This window comes from Drosophila simulans, chromosome 3R (genome assembly GCF_016746395.2).
Source record: "Drosophila simulans strain w501 chromosome 3R, Prin_Dsim_3.1, whole genome shotgun sequence".
In the NCBI taxonomy this organism is placed as follows: Eukaryota; Metazoa; Arthropoda; class Insecta; order Diptera; family Drosophilidae; genus Drosophila; species Drosophila simulans.
In genome coordinates, this window is record NC_052523.2 from 10,549,098 (window position 1) to 10,576,345 (window position 27,248).

At 41.9% G+C, this 27,248-nt stretch overlaps 1 protein-coding gene across 1 annotated transcript; it reads right to left on the reverse strand.

Moving 5' to 3' along the window:
- Positions 1-5,246: 5,246 nt before the first annotated feature.
- LOC6727931 (TSC22 domain family protein 1) lies at positions 5,247-27,248 on the reverse strand. Its single transcript, XM_016175379.3, has 5 exons — positions 26,770-27,248; positions 21,190-21,603; positions 14,197-14,309; positions 8,402-8,636; positions 5,247-7,119 (listed from the first exon to the last, which is right to left on the reverse strand). The coding sequence occupies exons 2-5, from the start codon at positions 21,409-21,411 to the stop codon at positions 5,782-5,784; spliced, it is 1,908 nt and encodes a 635-aa protein (XP_016034542.1). The 5' UTR covers positions 21,412-21,603; positions 26,770-27,248; the 3' UTR covers positions 5,247-5,781.

A 27,248-nucleotide genomic window follows, 5' to 3' on the forward strand; every position in this document is an offset into this window, starting at 1 on the left:
TTTGGGCGCTGATACTGTCAACTTTCAACTACTACGAACAGTGTTGAATAGTGCCATGTAGTGGGTGGGAATAAGAGTGCTATTAGATCGAGCGATTATGTTAACGGCTGCATGTCCTCGACTTGTCTTCGACATGTCTTGTAAGCTCTCAAACACCTCCATAGCACATTAATTTTAAATGCCTTACAAGCTCCCCAAGAAAGAGTTGGGGATGGGCGTGCAAGAGAGAGAGGTAGATGAACATGTGCCGAGCTCTCTGGTACAGTTGACACACATTCAACGTAATTCGGCCATAGGCTTTTGTCTCGGGAGTCGTTTTATCCTCGAAAACTTTTCCAACTGCCAAAAGTTGACTAGCAGATGAGTAAAAAAACATGGCCTTAGCAGTTGGCAGAATAGTGCCACGCCCACAGCTGGAGTTCGTAGCTGAGGTAGCTTGTATCTATTATTTAATTAAAACTATTCTGGTTGAGCGTGTGTAGGGGGCTAAATAATTTAATTGGGCCATGTGTGAAAATTTGTAATGAATGACAAAACGCTCTCCGGCACAACTGGCAGTATAACTTTCCGAGTTTGCCGGTAAAAGGTGAGGGGCTTCGGGGATAAAAGTGAGAGAACACTGCAACTTTTGATTAACACAGAATGGAGTTGAGGTTTCCAGGAGACCGAGCTAATTGCAGTTCTAGTGGAATATTGTTTAGGAACACAAATAATACAATTTGAAAACATTTATAATTTTTGCATTAATTTAACTTTCCGGCTCAAACTTTTAATATTTCCTAACTAATTTTTTTTTTTTTTTTTTTTGGATATATTAATTTAAAACTGTCCTTCGCGGACAATCATTAAATTTGATGACTAAACTTAACGGTAGAGAATTAATTGATTACATAAATTGTTGCGAAACTATACAATAACTGTCGATATTGTATGTATGATGTATATAATAATGTATGTATATAATTTAATTTAATTTGCGTGTCTAATCCCAGAGAGGTCCAAAGGGTGTGATTTCCTAACTAATGATGACCCTTTTTTAAATTGTCTGTAATTACTATGTTAAAATTGTTTTCTGAATGTATCTACAAGTTGTTGAATGCTAATTCTAAGTGCTCAACCTTTGCCAAGATATTTATGTATCTTGTCTAGGTCAGTTTCGTTATGCTTTTGAAGGTGAACTTTGCTCAATTCTAATTAAATTGCTTCAAATCAGCTGAATATAATTTAGCTACTTAAGTCCTTTGTGTGGGCAAATCACTTGTAAAGAGCCGACACGTGTGCGTACATAACAATAGATTCGATTAAGCTTAAAATAGACCTGACATTATTTTAGATTTGGCGGTTAACTATCTCTACTCTGCTCGCGAATAGCTCAAATGAGCTCGTTATAAGATAAATTACTGCGGACTTGTGGCTTTCATCAACAGCTTGCAGTCTTCAAGAAGTGGGACTCCTTTCCCTTTTCTGCGAAAGTGCATCTCTTCCGCCCTGAGAAAATAATTAAGTTGTTTTTCTTAGCGCCGGCATACGAGTATATGCATATACATATGTACATACATATATCCTTGGCACAACCACACGGGCTCCAGCTATCGCTCCTCATTGCTGCCACTGCAAGTGACTGTTAATTACCCCATGAGCTTTATGCAAAACTCCAAGTAAAAGAAAGAGCTGTGCAAACTTTCTATTAAAGCGAGTCCTGCCGGAGTGTGCATCCTTCCACACACATCCTTTCACCCAGCTCGCACTCCTTTGTGGAGTTGCCACTCAAGTGCGCACTGCGCAAGCCAATTTAAATTTTAAAATAAGCACATTAACTGCATGCACAAGCGCTAAAACAAACTCAGCCATATAGCTCACTTTCTCCCCTTTTTTCTCCATGGAGCTCACGCGCGCATATTTAATTTGTTGCAGATTCACGCGTCCTATTAAGACTTCTGTGGAGAAAGGCCTAGAGAAAGTAATGCGGCACACTTAAGAAATTTATATTCTTTAAAAGCTGAAAGAACCGAAGTCGTGTTAGTTTTAAAATTTAGTCTATTAAAATTATCACCCCAGTCGGCTTACAGAAAATAAAACGCCATTTTTTATAATTCATAATTTGATTGGTTTTCGGATTTTCTTTTTCTTTCTTTTAATTATTATCAATATCTGCTTATAGAAAAAGGTGTAACTAATTGTTTAATCTGTTTTACAAAAAATGTATAAACTAACTAGTTGTTGGGGCATAATTAATTGCTAATCATTTTGTTAATTTAATTGATATTTATATTGATGTTTGAGTTTTTTTCCACACCTGTTTACTTCGATTAACTGCCATTAAACATTATAAATTCGATTAAATCGCTCCTTTTAGTTATTTCACTTTGCATTTGAATGAAAAGAATCTCCTCATTGTCTTAAATCCAAGCAGTTGTAGAAAATTATTTGGTATACGAAAGATCTTCAAGTAGAGTCATTGGCCTGATATGCTGTCCAAAATTTATTAGTAAATTAACATGAAAACAATTATTTACATACCTACAGTAATTTAGTTTGCTGCCTAACAACTTAAGTTTTTATGGAATTTTTTAAACATTTTATAATTATTGTTTACTTGTTTGGAAGAGCTACAGCAACATTTTCTTTTTGACATCCGTATGTACAACTTGCGATGGAGGAAAATTTCTTATCGAGTTTGGTTTGCTTGGAAGGTTTAAGTTTAGGATAAAAGTTTGTCGTCTTTAATATAGTGTTTGTACTGATATTGATAGTATTAGAAACCAGGTGTGCTATATTACATAAATACGATCGTTGATATGTAAAATTCAAATTAAAATAGTTTTGAAATCGAGTTTGATGGAAACCATTTGAAAATAGAAGAAATATGGAAGAGAATAGTACACTACTTTGTATAAAATGATAGGCTGATAACCATACATCTAGTTAATTTTAGGATTAGTCCTTGTAAGCTGCTGTTTTTTGTTCGTTTTTTGTCACTCGCTCGATGATTGTGCTACTGCATTTTAAATGTCTGGGTCTTTTCATACCTTATAATGTTTATAGAGACCTCGGTTTTGATAGGCTGTTTTCCAAAAATCACAACGACTTGAACTTGATCTAAAGCAATTATTGCATATCATATGGCTGATGGCTGAAGAAGTTAATCTAGGCTAAGTTTTAATCCTTTTAAGTTTCTACTCGTGGGAGGGGAGGTCTAGGGATCGGCCCTTATCAATATAAGCATATCTCCTCCTGGGATTGTTCAATTCTATGCTATATGTACTCTACGTACGAATATGTATGTATAGACTACGGTTTATAGGATACATTGCATTGTGCTCATATAAGAAAATTTAACATTTCGCTTCCGCTCACACATCGCTGGGGCAAACGGGTTGGAAGGGGCGGGGGACTATGAGGATAAATGGATATATTTACCGATTACGTGGGCAGGGGGAGGCAGTGATCAGAGAACTGCAGCCCGCCACTGGCACTCTACGTCCACCCGATAAACACTCGGTCTCTAGGCACCCCGTCTTTTTTGACACCGTACTTGCGGCAACAGAAAATATTCGGGTGTTTTACCAACGTTGTGTTTTTGTTACGAGTAAAAAAACCACCCGAGGCCTGCTGCGCAAGAGCCGTATGGGTGAGTGGACGCACAGTCAACGATCGGCCGCAGGTCATTTTTTGTACGCCTAAAATTTGTATGGGTGGAAGCGCGACGGGTATAAGAAATGAAGGGTAAAAGGGAATACCCAAGAAAAATTTCGTGCTCATGTCGGGTGCCACCCGTTTCGAATCATTGCCTTAATAATTTTTCACAAGTCGCTAGCTGAATACTCTAATGACAAATATTCTTACATAAATTCATTTTTGAAATGAATTTTGTGACATTATGTACATAGATTCGGATATTAGCATTATTACTATTACTATTATTTATACTATAATTTACATTTAAATAATAAAAACGTTAATAATATATATAATATATAATAATATATAATATAATATATATATATATATAATAATTAAATTACATATATATATATATTAATAATATATAATTTAATAAAATATAATATAATATACATAATTATAATAATATATAATGAAGATGAAGGGCATATTTTACAAAGTATTCGAGTCTAGAGCCACGCCGAAAGAATAGTGTATAAACGTATGGAGTGTAAAACGTATGGAGTTACGCATCTTGTCTGTGACTCGACTATCTACAAGAGTAGATAGACTGATAGAGACTATCACCCGAATATTTTTAGAAACACCCGAGTATTTTTGGAAACACCCATGTGTTTAACGGTAAACCCACAAGTGTTTTTGTCACTCATCCCTTTTTAGGCATTTGTCTTTTTCTGACTGTTTGTCTTCTCTACCCTCCGTTATGGGTGCCGAGTATGATCGGCACCCGAGACGCAGGTCACCGTATTGATTCGGGTGCGCGCATAACGGGGTGTCTTGTCTGCATGTGCAGACGTATACTGTGTGTTTGTAAGTACCCGCGATGTGCGTGGCGGGTAGCACCCGCACACATAATTGTTGGGTGTGAGTCGAGTGGTAAAAAATGCCACCCTTGCAGTTCTCTGGCAGTGATCCCCTTCTGCTATTTACAGTTCTTTTACAACCTAGAAAGTGTTTTCTATGTCGCGGGGATTCATTGACAAGGGCACCCGCTAAAGTGGTTCACTCGATATACCTAATGGGTGTTTTATCCGATTTTCGTTTGCGCTTCTTGCTTGGATTCCTTACCAAGATATAGTTTACAAAGCTTTACCAACTAGGATTTAGTTTATACAGTATATTATTGTTTCGTTAATAAGTAAAATATGTTGTTCTTTTATATGTAAACAGTCTTTTTAGAGCCTTTGGTTGTCGTTACTCAAAGGATGCGGTTAAATGCAATACATACTGCCATTTATGCTTAATAAAATCCAACAAAGTTACTATTACACCACAATGTGCACGTATATTAATTGTTAAAAGAAGACAGCTGCACGAAATTATAATATTTTGTTGTCTGTAAGCTAACAGAGCCTTTGTTAGCGGTTAACATTACAGGTTCTCTGAAAAGTATGTAGATCAAAAGAATTCTTGTCCAGATAATTGCAGCGCCGAAAAGTATACTATACATTTAAAAAGAGAAATATTTGGTCTGCGTTTAAATTGGAATGGCTAAACATCAAAACCCAAAATAATAGCAACCGAAAATTTGTAAAATTTAAAAAAAATAAAAAACCATTTCATTGATTTCATTTTGTTTTTTTTAATAGTTTGGTATATTTTTGTTGACCTTCTGTGCAACTTTTTTTTAGGAGCTCTTCTCTTTATCTACTTCACTTAAAAACTAAAATAACAAACAAAACTAAAGTTAAACTTAAAAGTAACATTATGGACATATCTATTTTATAACTAGATTATAAATTAGTTTTGCAGGTTTTAATAAAGTTTAGTATTATAATGTAGAATTTGGCAATCACATTGGAAAAACACTTAGGACCTATAAGTTCTTTGCTTTGCGACAAGTTCTTGCTTTTGAAACAGAGCGAAAACTTGGTGGTATGGCAACCATCTCCGATAATCCTATCAAGAAACTTTGGGCTCTCCGCTTCGAGTTTAGTATATATAGGTTAAACAACTATTGCTTTGACGATGTACACGCAGGACAGTTTTGATATTTAGTATGCTTAGCTCAAGAGATATGACTAACTGTACAAGGGCTTAGTTTTCAAACCCCCCTATTTACAAGGATATTTCATGGGGTATACTTGATTAGTTTATCTACGCTGGTGAGAGACTGGCAGTATTGTTGTTCTCCAATTGGGATGTGACGGTGGAGCAGGCGCTGCTGTTGTTGTTGGGGCTGGTGGCACTACTGTTGCTGCTATTTCCCGAGGTCTTGGCAATAGCTCCTCCACTTGTTCCCTTGCCCCGCGAGTTGCGATTCCAACTGAAGTTCAGGGCCGAACTAAGTTTGCTCGGTTTCGGTTGGGTTAGCACTTGTGGCTCGGCTACATCATAGTCCTGTCGCCCAATCGAGCTGGCAGGCGTATGGTGACTGTATCCCGAATCGGATCCAAAACTGGAGTCCCCGTACGGATGCCTATAGTCCGCGGCAGTGGGTAGTAAGGTGGAGGCATAGGGCCGGGCGCCACCAGCACTTTCGTAGTAATAGTTGGCATTGTACATGGGCTCTGCGTAGCAGTAGGATGGCTCCTGGGCCATTGGTGCAGCGTGGATGCGGTGGTGCTGATGCTGATGTGGTGCCAATCGACGGTCCAATACCCTCGGTTGAGTTCTCGCCCTCATCGTGGCGGCCATCAGGCCACTGGCCACACTCGACGGATACTGCTGGCTGGCATGGGGATAGCGGATGCGTTCCCTGTAAATTGTGGATAGCGGAGGAACTGGGGCTTTGCTGAGTTGCGCATTAATCCGATTCCTGCGCTCCACTTCGTGCTCCAAGGTGTTATAGAATTGCGGTGCTGTGGAGCGAGCCACGTAGCCCAGGGACATCAGATTGCTGCGGTTGTCGTACAGAGGCGCCAGGTCGGCAATATCCGCCGTTGAGGTGCTGTTGTTGAGATCCTGATCCTGTGAGCTGCGACTTTGTCGCGTGCGGCCAGTACGTCGATTGTTCGATCCCGATGCCAGCTCGTGATTGTTATTGCTGGCAGAGGATGCTGTCGCGGTGGAGGTGTCCTGACCCGTCGAGGAACCACTGCTCAGGACACTGTGACGCTCCTGAACAGCCTGTGGCAGACTCGCGGATGTAGCCACCGCTCCAGTGGCTCCCGCTACTCCTGTTGCTCCTGTGCAACTGCTGCTGCTTCCCGCCGCCCTCTCGTGATAGGGCGTGGCACCGGCCGCTGGCAGGTTGGTTTCCTTCTGGAAACTGCATTCGCCAGGGAGGGATAGTTCATCCTCAGCGAAATCGTCATCTGAATGAAGTGGCGGCTCCGACTCGCCATCGGAATCAACGCGTCCCGGTCCCAGTTCCTCGTAGACATTGTCATTGGAGCGATACGGATCGGGTCCAGGTGAGGAGCTGACCAGGAACGGTGGCGAACGCGTCATGGGATAGCCGCTGGGATAGTGAATACTCTTTCCTTGGAGCAGCTGTAAGAGAAAGAGGAATACTAAATTAGATACATGTTGCAAAAGAAAAGAGAATTTAAAAGGGGTAAGGGAAAGCGGTTGGCGTTACTTTTACTTTCCCAACTGCACTGCGAAAAATATTTGCATTGCCAACAATCAAAGTTCTTTTCTGTACCATCTGAAAACTAAACGATTTTCAATGCAAGGAAGGAGAATGTTTAAAAAGAATGTCGAGTTTGTCATTATGACATTTTTGTGCTCCGTGTGGCATTGCAACCCTCTTGCGGGAAAGGAGAAGGTTGTTCCTGGTAAGCCGCTTTACTGCCACGTACCCTCGGGCAGGACTTTGAAATGTGACAGGACAAGGCGGCAGGAGTAAAGGGGGCAAGTCGAGGGGAAGGCAACCGAGCAGCATAAGCAGTTGTTGAAACAGAACAAAGCTGACAAAGGCAGAAAAAAGAAGTTTAAAATGCCACGAGAAAATGAATAATAAATGGGTAAGGAAAAAAAAACAGGGAAGCAAAAACGACCCATTTAAAGTATTGAGAGTAAAAGTTAAAGGGTTATTTCTTAACACCAAGTGAACTTAAGAAACTAGGTCAAATGCTCTAACTACTTGATCCTCGATATGCATTCTAGGCAAGAAAATGGTTTAAAAGAAGGTATAACGTGTAAACTAATTGAACTGGAATGTACTTAAGACTTCGGTTCATATGTGGCCCCTACAGGCACTGTTTATCAGACAATAAAATAAACACACACTTCAGTCCCTCAAAAAGCGCAAAACTCGCACATAAAATATGAAAAAATGGAATAAAACCGAGGGTGAGCGCGCCATAAAGAAAACACGTTTTGGGTCAGAAAAAGCCTTCGAGGCGTCAGAGTCGTAAAATATTTAGGCACACAAAGGAGCTGAAATTAAGCTGAGTGGAGGAGGGTAGGGGACACACAACAGGATACGCCATACTCTCACATATCTTATGGATGTGTCCGCGTTTGTACGTTGTGCCATGTCAAGTTCAAGTGTAAATTGAGGCGTACAATGGGCATAAAGGACCATAGACATAAATGAATAATATGCAGAAAGGGATATCCTCGGCGAGAAGGAAATGTGGTTTCGTCTTACAATTGAATTGCATGTGACAGGATCAAAAACAGAGCAGTAACCTGAACGCGAGACAATGACTGCGCAATGTTTTGACAGCGATTGTCGTAATGTTTGTCAGTCGGCTTGTCAGCTGATGAGCGAGGGTGGGAACGCCAGAAAGGATGTGTACTTCATAATGGTTCCAAAGATACTAACCTCGGAGTGATGCTGCTGATAGTGATGATGGTGCGCCAGCTGCTGGTGGTGGTGATGCCGATGCATCACCAGGGGTCTATGGTGGCCCAAGTGCGCATCGGGATCCTCGTACATCCCGTGATGATGATGGTGGTGCGCCGATCCCAAAGTGCCACCGCCCAGGGGCATGGCTCCGTTGAGGGGGCCTCGTGTGGGTGTCTTGCAGGGCAGCAGATTCTGCACCTTCCGCTTGTTTCTGCAAAAGAAGAGAGAAAGAAAGCGATTAATAAGTGCTTCTACGATGGCTAAAGAAGACTGATGATGATGATGATGTTGCTCGGCTTTAGCAAACATTTAGCGTTGCTTTCGGCTTGCCTCCCCCTCCTCCTAATAGAGCCATAAGTTCTTTGGCCAAGCCAAAGATAAATCGATTTGTAATGACCAGCAGGGTGTAGAGCAACCTTGATAAATGTCAGGTAAACAAGGCAAAGGCCGGGCTATTGCCTCCTTGCGAAATTGCCCGAAAACAATTTGATTAATAAAGAATGCCAAAGCAGCACAAAACACTCACAGCCAAAAATTCAATTTAAATGAGCACAAAGCGTCGGGCTTGTCAGAATGATGATGAGCTGGAGAAGCTCGAGAAGCTGGGGATTCCCCAGGAGCGACAACCGCGTGCCATGGAAATAATGAACATAATTAAGTGTTGCCCCTGGCAAGGAAAACAGAGAGCCTTGAGCGTCTCCTTCCTTCGTGCAGCCATAAGCATAATGAAAAATGTGAAATTAAATTGACGCCACGTAACTGGGGAAGGATGAGCCCCAAACATCCTTGTAATGTCTTGTAGGTAAACATGTTGCGATGTCAAAACGGAAGTCGCTCGTAAAAACCCTCAGCCAACACAAACACTGGCGCACACGTGAAAACTGATTGTGGGAAGACATTAAAAATGCCTGCCTACTTTTAGGAGTTTGCCCGAGGAGGATGGAAAAGAATATACGAATTTTCTTTGACCTAGGATTTTGCAAACTACGTTTCTTAAGAGATTTAAACTTTTCGAAGTTTAAATAGATTTCAAGGCTTTAGCTCATAAGTAAACTTGGGTAAGCATGTATTGATCTAATTAAAATTAAAGCTTTTCAGGTCTTTCGAGATTACAAACTACAAGGCTTTTTGGCTGACTAACAAACTCTATTTGGCAATGTAGTATAGTATTCCAGATTCCCTGCAGGATATAATAGACAGCCCACACACACACACGCCTCTCACATTTCATGTTAGCCAGCTGAAGAGCAGCTTGTTGACTTTTGGGTGAGAGTAAGACAAGGAGGAGATGCCTTGGAATGAAGATGGGAGGATGAGGATGGGGATTGAGCTTCTTGCCAGTTGTCTGCCTGCTGGAATATTCTTAAAAGTAAATTAAATAATGTGGCATGCCACAAACCACGGCACTCCGCACTCGACTTTTGTCCCCGTGCCCCTTGATTTCATTTCATTTCACTTACGAGGCGTAAAAACGAAATCAAGGATGAATGCGAGGAGTGGAAGGAGGAGCAGGCCCTGTTGGCTTAACCCTTTGAGAGGCTTGTTTGATTTCTAAGCGTTATGGCCAACTGGCCATAAAGAGAGGCCATGGAACTCGGGGCCATCCCCCAGAGTGTCGTACAATTTGGCAAGAAAGTAAACCATTTGTATGCTCGATATATGCAGAATGGGGTTGAAGCGAGACTTAAGCCAAATGCGAAATGCGAAATACCTTTGGGGGGCAGAAACAGACACGGGTTTCTCCTTTGGCATAAGCAATTTACAATAAAAAGTAGCCGGCAACCGAAAGGGGCAACAATGTTATTGTGTGCGTGTGAGGGAGTTACTGCCTGGCAAGAAGTGAATCTTTTATTTATGAACTCTGAACTAAAGTTACAGACTCACACTCACACTTTCGCCTTTTGGGGGTTGCAGAGTCTAAAGCCCGGCACGTAAAAAAGCAAACTACAAAGGAAGCAAAACCAAATAGAAATAGGCAAAAGAATAAAGAGAAGTACTACAAATATTCCCAAGGTATTGCAAAAAGGGGGAGATGGTTGCCAGAAGCGGGCGTGTTAATACTTTGATATGGAAATTGCTAAAAAAAGAGATTGAAAAAAGGGAAACAGAAGCTCAAAATCTGCATAGGTGGAAACAAAGTGAAGTAGCATTTTGGCACAGAAGAAAGAAAATTTAATAAGCCTGCTCAAAAATCAATAAACTCAAGCTTAAGACAAATTTATTTTCCAAGCTTTAATAAAATCTTAAAAAATTCATTTCTGTTTGCAGGTCAACTGTTTCCTGAATTTTTGGACGAGCACAGTTAATGAATACATTTTCCCAGCCAATAATTTCGTTTGAACTGCAGTCAAAGTAAATGCTATTTGACTGCTTACTCCGGCCACAAAACCAGCACCGCCACTTTGGTGGTCTGCTCCGCCTCCCCCCGCCATTGCCCCCCGATCACCACTCGAAAGCCCCATCGGAATGACCATTGCATAATTTCACTGCAGTTGGCCGGCCGGCCAGCCAGCCGACAAACAAACTGACCGCAGAAACAAAACCGCAGGGCAAGACCCGACTAGGCATCAAATTACGGAGGGCAGGAAAAGTGGAAGGAACGACTGTTGACGGCGTGAGTCACACAGTAACTTGGCAACTCTGGAAGACCCGAGTTGCAATTGATTAAATGGGAAATCGTCAAGGCAACCGTGCTGAGCCACGCTCCTTGGCCATAATCAGCTGAAATTGTGATTGTTATTGCATACTTGATAACAACATGCACACACTGGTTCAGACCCAAGTCAAATAGGCAGTGAGAAAAAAAGATTGATTTTACTTATTTACCAGTCAACAATGTTAATGCTGCCATAACTCTTACTTCTTCTGGTTTCCGGGGTTGCCCTGCTCATTTAATATGAATGAACATTTCGCCGGGGCCTTGACTTTGTTGCGGCCTCAAATTTGTAAAATATTTCCCAGCATTTGGGTTGGGGGAAAATGTTTGCTTACAAATTAAGCATATACATTTATTGAATTATTATTAACTGACGACAATGTTAACAATTTTAATAACAAGGGCTTCAGATTTTTTTTCAAAGAGCATCATTTTTTGTCGGTTGCCGCCACACGCACACGTGTTGCATATGGTTTTTGGTATGGCGTGGCACTCGAATCTCGTGTAATTAATAAAGTTCCAGTATGCAAACATTTGCACCAAAGTGTGTGGCAATCGGAGAGTGCTGAAAACACTCTGGCGGTTTATTAAAATAATTAAGGTAATTACCAGCGGAAATGTAGCGGGGTTGCACAAAAAATAAAGGACAAAATGCATCATAATAAATGCAATTTATGGTTTGAATTTTATATGATAATCGGTTGGGGGCAATCTGTCCGGGGCATTTTAATTAATTATTTATAAAGAATTTAAACGCACTACAACGGGTGCAAAAACGAGATTCCGGAATTCGATGAAGCCAGCAACTTTTTTCTTACAGTGACATTATGATTATTTGATTTGCTTCGAAGCTCAAACAGAAATATAAATAAAATTAGTTGCTATTTTATTTATGGCTTTTCATAGTTGTGTGTTTATTTTCCTTGCTTTTCCTTTTCCTCGACTGCTTGGGTCCAGGACACGCATACACATAAAGGCAAAAATAATGTGCCACATCATAAATGCCACAAAAATGGCACGAGCATAGACACACTCACACGCAGACATAAATATACAGACACAGTTTTCCGGGGGAGGTCAGTTAGACACTTAAAGCTGGAAAACCCACGCCCACACACCCACACACACACGCATGCATAGATAACTATGTAATAAAGATGCCCGTTTGTCCTGTATTTTTTGCTGCCTTTGTTATGGCGAGGCATAACCTCAAAAATGATGAAGCACAACAACAACAGTCAGTGTTGTTTTTCCTCCTTCTCCGCCTCCTTCCGGTTTTCCCAGCCACCACCATTTTCCACCCACTGTGCGTGCGTGCGGTCAGCAAACTTTAATGAATATGTATGAAAATCGCTTGTAGCCATAACTCCTCTGCTTTTCTCATGGACCCATGAATATTGCCGAACAAGTTGCGTATTGTTGGTGAAAGGAAAATCGATTTCGGGACAGCCTTGGGTTCTTTTGGGGAGCATATAACTTCAACACTTGTTGATGTTAATGAGCGGGGGGCATGAGCTTATCCCCCTAGAAATCCCACATCCTTAAGGTCCCTCCGCCTATCCTCTTTAACCCTTTAAGGGCAGGGCAAAAAATGTGGTGTAAAGCTTTGGCCTTGCCCATAGCCATTATCTAGCCGGCTCTTTCTCGTTTCTACTCTGCTGTGCGTGCAAAAATCTTTTCCAGCTTTCCCAGCTTTTCATGGCTCTGTTTCCACACTGCATTACATGCAAACAATGTCCAGGACTCGTTTCATTCGCCCCTTTTTCTGCAGCTCCTCTTTTGTGGTTTATTTCTGCAGCAGATTTCATTTCGTTTGCAATCCGACTGAGTTTTTTCGAGTGTTTTTTTTTCGGGTTTTGCTTTGCTTTTTTTTTTGCGGAGACTGTAAAAGTAAATTGTTTTATATCTTTACTTGTGTGTTGTGCATGTGAGTCGGGATTTTTTTTCACCACCAACTAAAAGTTGATTTGTGTGTCTGCCTGAGCCATTTCTCACGTGCTTTTTTCTTGCAGCTGCTGCAGCAACATTTATATAAAATTTCAATTTAATTTAGTTTCGGTTTTAAGTGCACCCACACAGCCACACATCCAAACACCCACACGCACACGTTTACATTGCCATATAGGTCAGTGTGGCTCCGCTCAAAAGTAGACTACATTAATTTTCGTTTGGCAACGCGTTTTTTCCTTCTCTTTCTTTCGCCTGCCCCGTCTCTTTCCCTCGCTAGCCCTGTTTCGACAGCTTTAGCAAATGGGTTTTTATTCCTCCAGTTTATTTTCTTCTATTTTCCACATTTTTCACATGTTTGCATACATTTTTGATATAGTTTTATAATCTTTATGCATTGCTTGCATTTTTAATACGGCGTGAACATTTTTGCGGCTCAACACTTTTAGCTACCGCGATTTCACCTGCACTGTATTTTATTTGCCAGCGTTGGTCGGGAATTTATTATCCTCTGAACTGACTGAGTTGATTATGTTTTTCGGGAGCAGCTAAAATATGTTCATGCTTGTAATATCTCGAATTGAATTTTGGGCTTAGCTCTTAAACTTGAATTGCTGGCACTTAAATCTGTTACGTGGCAAACATTTTGGGAAAGCTTCGGCTCAGCGCAAAACGAAAGAAATTCCTATGAAATGCAGCAACTCCGCCTCTTTATCGCATCTCAGCTATCTACCACTGGAAACTCTATTTTTTCTGCTGCGGTTTGGAGCCACATAAATCATAAAGGCAAAAGAGCAACATGTTGCAGGCAATGGTTAACGCCTCCTTTAAAGCCTCAAAAGTCTGCAGCTTCCACTGCGGCAAGGCAAAGAGAAAAAAATGGAAAAAAGAATAGTTGCCAGAAGGGGACAAGCCGTTGTAATAGTCAAGACAAAGCCACACAACGCGTTCGCTGGGGAAAATCATCGAGTGTGGGCCAGGCCAAGTAATTGAGTCATTGCGGATATCTTTGCCCAGGACACTGAAAGAAATATTTACTAGGCAGAGGATCTGCAGTTATAAATTTCCTATGTCACATATCTATTATATGCATAAATAAATCCATTCTTCTGTTGGCCTTTAGCTGAAATTCCCCCTTTGATATATACAATTTTTTAAGTGTACTTACTTCCAAACGAACAGCGACGAGATGAGAACAATCAAGACCAAGAGCAGCGAGAACACGGCTATCATGGCCGATGTGGCCAACGACTGACTGCTGTACAGGCTGGCATCCAAGATCTGCAAAGATATAGAGCGGGAAACGTCGGTCTTAGTCGGGGGTAAAAGTAAGAGTAAGAGTAAAAGTTGAGTGGTTGAGTGTGAGTAAATCAACGCTCAACTCAAACACAAAGCCATTTTGCATATAAACAAAGGCCCAAAACGCGCGGCCAAAAGGAAAAACAAGCTGTTGGGAAGGGGGAGGGGGGTGGAAATATTTTCGTATATATGCCTAACGAAATGCAAACAAAAGCGCAGCGCACGCGACTTGCGCTGTTAACCTTTCGGTTACTTTGGCTTTTCCTCAAACTCAGACTGGGAGTGTGGGCGTATTACCTTTTTCAACTATTTTCTTTTTTTTTTTTTGCTTTTGACCAGGCCCAGGAAATTAAGGTCAGCTGGAGTGGGGATAAGGTAGGCAATTTGCCTTTGAATTTATGCTTGGGCATGCAAAAAAGTTGCTAAATAAATAATGAAGTCGGGAATAAATGAGGGAAATCAGTTGATACGGGAAGTGAATAAAGATTGATAAGGACGCAGTGGAAATGGCTTATCTATGGAAATGAAGCGTAGGATAAGGCAAAAAGCAAATTAAATAAAAATGTCAGCAAACATCAGAATGATTTAAATATTGGATATTTTTTCAAATACATTTCCTAATCTTTTGACCCAAAACATTTGGCTCTCCACCTTCAGCCGTCTCTGTCAAAAAACGATAAGCCGAATGTGAAATATTTGCATTAAGTATTTTTATTTGTTTCACATTTTATTTCATTTTTGTTGGCCGTTTGACCCGAGAGTCAAACTTGAAAAGGCAAAGCGAAAAACGAAGAAGTGGGCAAAACTCCTCCACAAATGCACCTGTCGTTCGGGTTACAAACACACACGCACACACACACACGCGTGGCATAAATCATTCAAAAACATGGAAAATATTTTTTGGCCATGAGACAGAGAGTGTGCGAACGAGATGGAATCAAAGAAAGCGAGAAAGAGAGCGACACAGCTTCGCCAAACACGGAAATTGGGGTCAAACTATGACAGCTGTGCAAATAATTTTGCCAGCGACTGTATGCGTGTGTGTACTTAGGCGGCAACTCTTTGTCTTCGAATGTAGGTTACTCTTTAATTCGTAATGCATTTTGTGCATTCACTAATTTATTAAAAGCATTTTTCCAACTTTCCGATTTTGATTTATTTGCCCACATCAAACACAAACACGAGTGGCACAGTTTGCGGCAAAATGCGGAAGCACTCGCCACTCACAAAGCGATTCAAACGCTTATCAGCTGGGCTGCAGTAATTAATCATGCGCTCGCAGCAAATATAAATATTATTCATATTTCAGTGAGAGCAACAAATACGGACTCGGATTGAGAGCATAAACAAACAGCATTACAAGAGAGCATTTCTATAGCATAGCCCCCAGAGATAAGCCATTAAAATATTGAAGTCCAACAGCCGCCTTCCACATGGCGAAATTGTTTAAATTATCGAATCCGGGGGGAATGTGAATGCGGGGAACGGGGCATCCCCGAAAGCTGCTCGCATTTGGATCGCTTATCACTGCCAAGCCAAACGCACACAAATAAAAATTAAGAAATTTGTATTTTGAAACCCATTCAGAGACAAATCGACTCCGCAGCGAGGCGAAAGCCAAATACAAATAATAATAAATTAAACAATTATGTGTGGCATGTGTGCGCAGTGCAACGCCAAAAGCTGGAAATCTGGCAGGGGGAAAAGAGCTCAAATGCTCGTAATCAAATTGATTAATGAGACCTGACACGAGGTTTTCCCTCCGTCTTTTCTCCTCGGGCTTCGATCATTCGTTTCATTTGAATTTGGAGCATTGGTTGGATCGAAGTGAATCGCCAAGGTGGTATGAGGTAACGGAAAATTATAGAATATTTTAAGGTATTTTGAGAAACATTATTGCATCAAAAGCCCTTTAATTTGATGATTGCTTGCAATGTTACATAACACTTATCAGCGCGCATACGCCCCGCTCCATACCCTACAATAAGTTAAGTTCCCAATTGAATTTATAGAAATCCCACTTGCGTCACACAATATTTTTCAGTCGGTGCAAAGAAAATGAAACAATTTCCTTTTGTCTCGCCCTGGCAACATTTCCCGCTTTCATTTCGTACGCTTCACACATTTTCCACTCAACTTTGAACTGCATTGTGTGCGACTGCGTGCGTTGATAATCGATAAATCTAAAATACATACATGTGTTACCCTGTTGGACTGGCGAGGCGTTTACCTATTTGTAATGCCCATTTTGGGGCCAAACAAACAAATGCGTGGAGCTTGTTTCTGGAATCGCGAGGCGGGGGCAATAACTGTATGCATTGCGACAGTTGTCGATTGCCACCGAAACGCTTCCAGCAGCTGCCTTACGGATTAACCCGAAGATAAAAATGAAAATACAAAAAATACAAGCGGCAGAGCAAACAGAGTCGCATTATCGATAACAACAGAAGTAGAGTTGCTCGCTGTTTGCCCAGATAAGCAGTGCCACCGGTATGATTGAAGGCTTTCCATCTAGGCCGTTTGTAATAACAGCCCGCTCACCCCTCGCTACCCATTGGAAAACACACACTCCCTGGCCCCTGGGCATTCCATAAATTAAATTAAATAAAGAAAAGAAGAAAAGCAGGAAAAAAGGAGTAGGCATTGTAAGCAGAAGATAACGATAAGAGTTTGAACGATTTATGTCTAGGGAATACAGGGTAAGGCAAACAAACAGTGGGCACTCGGAAAAATAGGTTATTTCAATGCACATTCAAAATCAATCCCATCAACTCATGTTGATAAGTTCTTTCGATTGATTATGAGTTTTTAATAAGTTATAAGTGCGATTTTAACGCCAACAGTGTGCGTTTATTTCTCTCGGTGCATCCAGAACAACTTGGCCGATAAAATAATTAAGCCCTCCTTCAAGTTGCAGACAACAAAAGCCATTAGTCGACGGGTTTCGGGTGGGGCGGAATATAAAATTATGGCTTAAAGTTTACACCCACCCGAAAAAATAATAATAATAAAAAGCGGGAATAAGGCAAAGTGAGATTAACGCAGCCAAAGCTGGAAAATGTTGTTTACTTTTATGCGTGTGAGCTTCTGTGGGCTGGTGTGTGTGTGTGTGCGGAAAATGTTTTTCCGGCCTTGTGGCAACTTTTTAATCGTGAAAAATCACCAGGCTCAAGGGCGGCAACCGGCAGGCGGCCTGAGTAGGCCATTAAGTGAAATGTTTGCCTTTGACCTAAATCTTTAAGTGTGCCCAAAGTGCATAAAAAAGCTCGAGCTACATTGTTGGGAAGACCGTTTGGCAAGTCATCAAAATCAGTCGTCAAAATGAATTCCGCCACCCAGCCGTACCTATGGAAAAGTTCTCACCGCTCCTGAAACTTAAAGTTAACAACTTTTCGCTCGCAAAGTCAACGACTAGCGCGTTTTCATTTTCGTGCCTGATGAGAAAAACACAAAAGTTTTCACCATCAAAACACGACAAAAGGAAAAGCCAGCAACAAGCACGTGCCACTTGCAGGATGAAAACTATTTTGCAACAGCAACAGCAACAAAGGCCAGAACTTGGCTGCTTTGATAACATGGCAAAAGTTTTTCGAACATGCGATGCATGTGTGGATGGCGCCTCTGCGTTCTATTTCTTTTTTCGCCCCCTTTTCCTTTTTTTTAGCACCCCCGCGCCAACTTCGATTCCGTTGCACGTGCATATCGGGAATCGACCTGGTGGATATGCCCCTCCCTCCAGTGGAGCTCCTTGAAACCCCCGGGGTTTTTGTAACCACTTGGCAGTGCAATTGTTTGGAAACAGCTCGTGATTGAGCCCCATTCCCATAAGATGTTCGGGGGGTGTAATGAGTTGCGAAACTTGTTGGGCCGATGTGGCTGCGATGGTGCCGATAATGGGATAGTGGAAAAGTGCAGCGGAAAATGGAAAGCGCAGTCAGGTTATTTGGAATTTAACAAGATGATGGGGAGAAATCCTATGTATTACAAATTAAATGAAGCAGGTTTACAGCTCCAAGTTTTAAAAGCCATCTTCTGTTATCAAATATCTTGCCTGCTCGAGCAAAAGAGTTGCCTTCATATTTTTCAACAGGACATCCATCCTCACATGAAAATTCAATTTTTGTGCACACAAATATTTTTCATTCAGCTCCCCTACTCCGCTTGATTTTTGCGACTGTCTGCAGCTGTGTCTGGCTACGTCAACTGTAAACAACATCAACACTAAACAGCAGCAGCAGCAACAACAACGGCCTTGTCATTCCATGCCAACACCACCCACTCGGCCGAACAGCCACCCACTCCACGGAAACCAAAAGCCAAAGCGCCCAAAAGCAGACTACAACAAAAGCCAAAGGCAACAGAATTTAGCTATATATAGACGAAGAAGTAGCTGAGGAATTTCGCATTCTCACGACATTTGATATCAATGTCATGCTATTTGCTACACACCCAGTCTGGATGTCCTTCGGCCCCCGAAATACTCTCCTTTGTCATCATCTTCAACAGTTTCTCGTCTGCTTAAAGGAGCGGTTCAACATACATACATACATGCGTACATACATGTATATTGCGATGAGGAAGAAGGAAGCGAAAGCTGGAAAAAGGATTATTTGCTGCCACGCCCATTGGAGCAAATCAGAAGCTGCTTGTCAAGTATTTTTGCTCCTTAGCTCGCTCACACACACACACACACCCGCACACTCTTGGTGGAAATTTAATTTCGCATGTCTGGCGAGGATGCCACTTCCGCTTGCCTTTTAAAGGTTTTTCCTCGCCGATTTTTTCAAGCTTTCCGCTCTCGGCTTTTTCCTTCGCTGCTTTCCTTCTTTTCCATCTGCCAGTTGACAATTACACCCACACGCACACACGCACACTCGCACACTTCCAAATTGGCACAATTCCCGATAAACTTATCAATTTGATGGGCGACAGAGCTTTCCGCCATTGAATTTTATTCGTCAACGCTAATCCATTAAATTGATTCGGTTGCTCAAATTGATTTTAAGCAGATTTCGTTGAGATTTTAATGTGTTTACCTGCGATTTATGCGGACTTGCAATTCCCCATTGATCTAAACGCATATTACATTCAAAATAAGCCCGCGACTGGATTTTAGATACTTTTCCCGATAGACGAGGGCCGTGAGATACACTTTCTGACATAAACTGCATGTTAACATTAACATTTGATTTGTCAGCATAAATCAACGGCGACAGACTCAAGTGCCCACACAGAAAATGCGCTAAGATGACGTGGACCACACACAGATCCGGTTTATATGGATACATTTTTCCCCCGTTTCATTTCGTGTTGGGTTATACTCGTATTTATTTAAATTTATCATGTTGAGAATTAAGTGGAAAACACTTGGAGTCGAATCATTTTTGGGGGTTGGAGTCGCTTTTTTTTCTTCTATTTTTCCATTTTTGGAGCACGTGAAATTTTATCAATGACCGCTGCGGTGTTGATATGTGGAATTTGATCTTTGTTTTACCAGAAGTTTACCCCCAGCCATCATCGCCTGCGCCTAAACAAACACTTGCCCCAGATTAGACGAGTGCCGAGTTACAGTTTTTCCACATGGAAAATTATCTATCTGGCTGTTTTCGGTCTGAGGCCAGAAATTATATAGAAATATCTATTTTGTTTTTTGCCTTTGTAACCGCTGACAACCTTTTAAAGTTGGAGGGTTGATTTCGGGCCATATGTTGCCGACGACTGGCGGCCGAAAAATGCTCCTTGTTGTCCTTTTTTGTGTTGTGTTGCTGCCGTTTAACTTTTCATTGTTATTGTAATTTCCACTGTAACTGTTACTGGGCTTCCACTGTCCAAGGGGATGGCCAGCATCGTCGGCATCGTCCTTACTCGTCCTTATAATGATGGGGGCAGCAACAACACGCCAAGGCGCAACAGCTGTTGCTCCGGCAACTGGAGGCCAAAAGGACTTGAAACGAAAAGAAATTTGTTTCACTTTGCTTTAAAGTGATTCCTTGCGGTTCCTGCCGGCACCCGAATTGTGGGCTACGTCTGTTCGAGTGGGCGTGGCATGTTGGCAATTTTTCATCGAGTCCTTTTTTGTGCTTTCGGGTGGCTGACTTAAAGTTTAATGGCCTTAAAGAGGTCATAGAGTTCGGAATGCCACACACTAGTATTTCAGATAAATCTAATGTGTTTTGCACTTCAGGGGGTTTGTTAGCTAAGCTAAATAATGTGAATAATAATTTGTTATCCAGCAATTATCCTCTTAGGCCACAAATCGAACAGATTTTCGATCAGGTGGCATAATTTTAGCCTGTCAATAAATCAATTCGCATCCTTCGCCGGTTATTTCGAGTGCCTACTCAACTGCTAACATTTATTTTCAGCTCGACCAGCTCATAATCAACTCCTCCGGCCACGCCCACAGCCACAACCCACCACTTGAAAAGCGACAAGAAGGCTTTTGTTATTGTAATATGCATATAGCACATAATTCAATGAGGCAACATACAATTCTGACACCTCTCACAAAAAGCCAAATCACTTGCAACTCGTTTCGGCGAGCGGAAAATCAACAGACAGGGGAAAATCTCGACAGCTGTGCCAAAATGCAGGCCTCATTATGGCACTGCGGAGAGGGTTGGGTTGCATAATCATCCACCCGTGGGGTCGGGTTGGAAAATCCCATTTGCAACGCCCTCAAAATTATAATCAGCCTAAGCTGCACTGGGGAAGAAAATGTCATCGAAGGTCGGGACTGAAAACTCTGCGCATTTGCGGAATATACACTGTTTAGAGCTTTGAATAAATATTGTTTTCTTTTTCAACTAATTTAGATAGCAAGGGATTTAATATTAATACTTAAATAGATTTTTCCACTTACCGGCATTGCCTGGCAGACATCGCTATCCCATTGCTGCTGGGCCAATTGCTCCTCGTTGCAATCCTGCGGCACCACCGTGAATTCGGCAAGGGCCGGCGGCCTTGGAGGCGGTGGGATGAAGAACTGGGGCGGTGGGGCAAGGGGCGTGCCCGAGCAATCGTCGCAGTCGAACATGAAGAGCTCTGCTTCGGACAGTTCCATCATATCCAGCATTTTCCACATTGAGTACGTGTGACTTCGGCGGACGGGGTGTGGTATAGGTGGTATACCTCCTCGATCTTCGGGTCTGCGGGGGATTATCCTATATAGGGGGTTACCCGGTTCGGTTGCGAGTCGCTTTGAAGTTTTTGGGTGCGTGTCAAATTCGCTGCCCGATCGCTGTCATCTGGACAGCCTTCATTGGCGGCCTTGTAGCTGAAAAGGAAGAGGGAAAAAAGGACACTGGTTAGTTGAAAAGTACTCAGCATGCGGCCTTGTCTCCTTTTGTGTGCTAATTATCTCACACATGGATGTCCTGGCACGTAACAATTGCCGGGTTTTCTATCTTTAATTGGCCTGATCCTGCCCATTTCCCCGCGAACACGACTGTAAGCCAATGCAAACTGAAAAATAAAATCAAATGGAATAAAATCGCCACCTAACCACCCCCTGGCACCTCCAACAGCAGCACCCCCTTTGTGGCCAAATGTTAATTTTTATTGATTTTCCTTAATGCGTTTCCATTTTTTGCTATTTATTTTTATTTACTTTGCTCGCCAGCTCTGCTATATTTATCCCTTTGCACCCCGATTTCCCGATTTCCGTCGACTCACTGGCAATTGTTTTACCCCAGGTTTTTCCAGCGTGTGTGCTTCGTGTTTTCTATTTTCAATACTTCTATTATTATTATCCTTTTTTTGGCTGCGGTTGTGTTTTTTCTTCACACATATGCTGACAAAATAATTGAGAAAAAACGGTTGACTTGGTGAAACCTTTTTCGGCGTTAAGGTTTCGGGGGTTCAATTGAGTTAGGACGGATGATTGATGGTCCTGCGTGGCAATCCGATATATTATGAGGCGCGGTAGGTAGATACAGATACATGAGTGGAGTGGGGTTTGAATCGAAACTTCAACATTCGGCTGCTGTTTGTGGGACTTGTCTCTCAGTTCAGCTGCACTGACAGCCCAAGAATTCCCCATCTGTTGTGTGGGGTAGTCCAAGTCCAAGGTTGGCATTGTGATTCCCGAGTCCGATTCCAATTCCAATTCCGAATCCAAATCCGAAGCCGACTCTGAATCTCGTTCTGAGGCTGAATCTTATTCCCATTCCCAACATATGTTGCCAGTTGGCTTCGTTTAATTAGCTGACAGTTCTGGAGAGGAACGGCGAAGAGAGTCTCGATTCGAGGCACTGCAGCCTGATAAGATCTCGACAAAAAATGTATATGTGTGTACACACAGTATCTGTGTGTGTTGTCTTGCAATCAAATGTAAGCCGCTGTTGACATTGGAGATTAAAAGATATTAAAAACGAAGACGACAACGGCCTGAAGCGGCAGGAAACGGGAGGAGAACGGCGGAGGAGCTCTTGGATATAAACACAATGACAAACAGACAGTCCGACGGACACACAAAACATGTCAAAGATGAAATGTTGTAAAGAAAATTGAATTGAATTGAATTGAAGTCCGGCGCAGACCAAACTAATAAATAACAAAAGAAATCGTACGAAAATAAAAGTAAAATCGAAATAAAAACGGAAAAGAAATCTCCAAAGACAAGATTGAATTTCAAGAAAATGTGCTCAGCAAAACTTAAAGCTTTAGTTACGGCTGGGCTCTCTTGAAAATCGATTGAATTGTCTGGTCTGGGTGATTAACTTGAGCAGACAAAAACTTAAAAAAAAGAAAAAACAACCAACGGCCGAGAATAATGAAATAAATCGTGTTGAAAAAGAGCCAAGTTAAGCAGAGGGAGTCCCGAGGAAACCCAAACGCAAGACAGACAGTCAACGAAATCGATTTGTTTTGAGATTAAGTCGACTGCTCGTATCCCATCCCATGCCATCCGTATCCCTATTCCAATCCCGACTCTCTACTCTTCCTCCTTTTCGGCCAAGAAACGGACTTAACTGAAGCGTAAAACGGAAATGTTATGGACAGGCTCAAAAGGAAGCGTAATGGAAATCAAAGTCCTAACCGAATCAGGTGCAGGAGTTCGGGGGGCAATTAGCGTGGGCAACTCGTTTCGATAAGAACGGATGGACCCAAAATCAGTGGCAGGGGCAAAAGCACTTAGATAATTGTCTTAAAGCCGGGCACACTCGGATAATTGCTTTAAAGCTGGCCACACTTATAGGACAGCTGTCTCTGGGATCGAATTGAATCGCATCGGCTCGGGATTACGAATTCCCTGCCCCTTCTGATCGTAACTCAAACACTTCAAGCCCAATTAAAGGGTTTTCCATTTCTCCCCCAAAAATAAATGCAATTTCTCCCGTCTTCCTTTCACTTTCTCGCACTTTCAACTCGCAGTTGATTTATTCCGGGAGAACTTCTTCCAGTACTTGACAAAGACAATTGCGGTTCAAGTACAAGAACAGCTGGCTCAAATTTATACACTTTCATAATTGAATTGTTTGATTGGGAAATTGTTAAAAAAGAAAAGAGAGAGAATGGAAAAAGTAAAATTAGATGGACACAGCCCAGAAGTCAGGCCTCATATCGGGGGTTGCTATATGGCTATGTGTCTATATGGCTCAATTGCAATTGGGTTCGTGTCGGTCAGGTAAGGGAAACGCATTTATTAGCTGCCATGATAAATGTTCTCCGGCATTGGCGACAGGCCTTCGGATTCGAGGCAAAGGATCTACGAAATCCCTACTGTCTATTTTTTTTTTTTTTTTTGACCGCCAGTCTATGTGTAATTTTAATTCGTTTGGGTCGCACGAAGGAAATTGATATGGGTGCGTCGTTGTTGTCTGGGCCATGGAAAACCGACCTCAGGTTCAGGTAAGAATTTGTATCTCGCTTTTCTCTGTCGCACTCGTTCTACTTTTTTTGGCTCGGATATTGAGACATTATAGTTAGGGCACTGATATCGCAGCGGGGGATTGTCGGACTCGTAAGTGGAACAAATGTGGCAGACAGTTGGAATTATCCTCGGAAATAATGGTTGCGAAATCTTGGAGGGTTTATGAAGATTCAGATAAGTACTATCTAACTGGTGGATGATACTATAATTATGTTTAAACTATTTCAATGTTAATTGCCGTTTTTATCAGTAGGATATATAGTATATAGTATAGTATAGTATAGTATATAGTATGCTGATTTTCCTTGATTTATTCTGCACGCATTTTAAACTACATTAAAGCTGGTTTTCCCTAGTTTTTCATCTTTAATCTGTGGAAATGCCTTCGGGCCTGGCCACACGCACAAATTACTGGGATCTGGGCTCGGTTCTTAGCCCTTCAGTTGTGATTTACCCAACCTACGGCAACTTTTGACTTAGTTTACATATCATTTATTATTTGCGAGGGCCAGGGTCCCGAGGTGCCTTGTTTTCCACAAGGTGTGAGTGCTCTACTAACCAAACACAACTTGCCACGCCCCCGAGGCGTTGGGCGAGAAAAATGCGAGGGAAGGAAAAACTTTTAAATAAAGCAAAGATTGGTGGGCAATAGGAGAGGCAAGATGACGGCATGTCACATCAATGTCACTCAGCATTAAGGCTGAAAGAGAAGTGGATGGTGATGAGGGGAAAATTCATGTCCTGCGAGCACTGCGATAAAGTTTTTTTTTTTTCTGTTATTCAGGCTCGCCTCCTTTTCGCCAGAGTTCCTCTTCGGCCGCCGGGCAGCTGAGCGTGAAAAACAGCCTCCTGAATTTCGCCCGGCTTTTCTGTGCGCTTTCGCTTTTCCTACGCTTTCCTCTGCTTGGCTGGACTTTGCTGCCCCGCGATAAATTTACAAGCGTATAACAAATATTTTGCTTTGTGTTTACAATTTCTTACTGCTTAATATTCCTGCGCCAATGTTTTGTTTCTGCCCGCCATATAGCGACTTATTTGCATAAGATACTTTCTGTTTGAGGTCTGAGCGGAGTTTACCTTGTAAGTAGCTTAGGAATTGCCATAAGTTGGCCTATTCAATGAACTTAGTTCTTTGATGCAGACTTGCCGCAGAAAGCAAATAAGATATTTTTAGCCATCGTCTGCACACAAATATTCATCGAGCTAAAAAAAAAGGCATAGGCTTCTTGCTGTGCTCTAGTGCACAGACGACACTTTTACTGAAATTTATGTTTCAACTACAGAGGAAAGTCAGTTGGCTTTTAAATTTCAGTGGCACACGCTTGGCATACTAATTAGCCGAACCGAGGGATTTCATTCGAAAAAAGGCTAAACAGCAAGCGGAAATCCTGTGAAAAAGGGCCGACATGTGTACGACTCAATTCCGAATTAAAATTCAATTTGCCAAACAGGTAGAATGCTTCCCATTCACACGATTCAAATCGATTCGGAATCCGGAATCCACTACACAGAACCATTGCGACCGCAAGCAGTTCACTTGTCCGAGGACTTTTCGAGCTACCCACGCCACTCCAGATTGAGTTGTTATTATTATTTATATCCATGGCGGCCACGATTCCCGTTTAACAACTCATTTAAGACCAGATCTTATCGCGATCCTGCGTACATCTTCTTGTCCGACTTCCCCAGCTCCAGTCGCAAAGCATAAATTTTATTTTGCGTGAATTTATGAGTTACGCCGTCGACAGGCGGGGGATACTTTACTTATTTACCAAAGGATTTACACGCCGAAGAATCGGGGAAATAATGAAATAATGAACTTCGACTGGCTGCACTTGTTGCGCGTTTGCTAATAATTTAAACAAATTTACAGCGCGCTCGAAAATGCAGGTAAACAAAGGTGTCGCCTCAACTAGTATTTGGTTATAATTAAAGGTCCCTCGCAGTCTTTTCTTCTCTTTATTTTCCCGTCTCTGTGGCGGTTTCTTCGCTTTGAAGAAGGGAAGAAGCCGCAGCTCCAGCGAAACCCAGAGATGATTTGTTTACATTCTGGTGGAGCCGCATGGGTCGCCACAAGAGTTCTGGGCTTTATGGCCGATAGCTGATAGCTGCACAGCTATCTGCTGTTTCCACAAAAATCACTCATCACTCGGGCGTAACTTTATATGGATAAACATATCTGTTTGATAGACACATCGCACACTTTCGGGGAATTTTGTTTGGAATCGGATATAATCCTTCACTTGCTTATTTGAATAATTCCCCAACTTCCTCCCATAAATCTCGTTTTTTACGGCCTCACTCCGCTGGAATGCCTTTTCTCAGTTCGTTTCAATTAGTCACCACCGCACCGCACTCTGCAGATTAGAAAACTCAACTTTAAACATACTTTAAGGTTGTAATTCCCAAATCAAAGGGAAATTCCGTTGATCTTTGCTAAGAAGATTGTCACTCGCCCACAGAAGCTCAACCCAAATCGCCAACTAATCCGCTGCGTAAAAGTTTTTTCAATTTCTCTGCGGCATATCCAGGTTTGATTTTCCATTTTCCATTTCCCTGCCCACTTACCCGCTTTTCTGCTTTTATAGTCCAACGGATATTTGTCAAGTGCTTTGATAAACTGTTTCTGCTTGTCTTTTGCTAGCTAATCAAATCGGTTTCGAGCCAATTATTAATCCAATGTATTGCTTGTGAATTTCGCTTTGATTTTTGACAACTTTTCGAGTATCACTCAACACTGAATATTTGCGGTATTATAATTATTATTATTAGTTTGCACGGCGCGCGTATCGTTTGCTTGGGATTTGTGGTAAATATTTTCGTTGGTATTTATTTTCGTTTTCAGTAATCCACTAATGATTCACATATCTTGAAAAAAGTCTCGTATTCCGTTCAGAGTTTTCTTTTCGATTCTTGTGGCAACACGCGAGACACTCACGTCCGTTTCTTGCGACGTCGAGTCAAAAACTGAATTCCAAATTCGTTTCGAGCGACTGACGACGGCAGCTACGTCTGCAACATCTGCAGCGGCAACAACACGACAGCAA

Excerpts from the sequence above, each read along its gene's own strand:
- LOC6727931 (XM_016175379.3), bottom strand. The coding sequence starts at position 21,411 with ATGTGGAAAATGCTGGATATGATGGAACTGTCCGAAGCAGAGCTCTTC. Across the intron at positions 14,310-21,189 it reads ATGTCTGCCAGGCAATGCCG|ATCTTGGATGCCAGCCTGTA; the intron begins GTAAGTGGAAAA and ends ATATCTTTGCAG. Across the intron at positions 8,637-14,196 it reads TCGTCGCTGTTCGTTTGGAA|AAACAAGCGGAAGGTGCAGA; the intron begins GTAAGTACACTT and ends CTTCTTTTGCAG.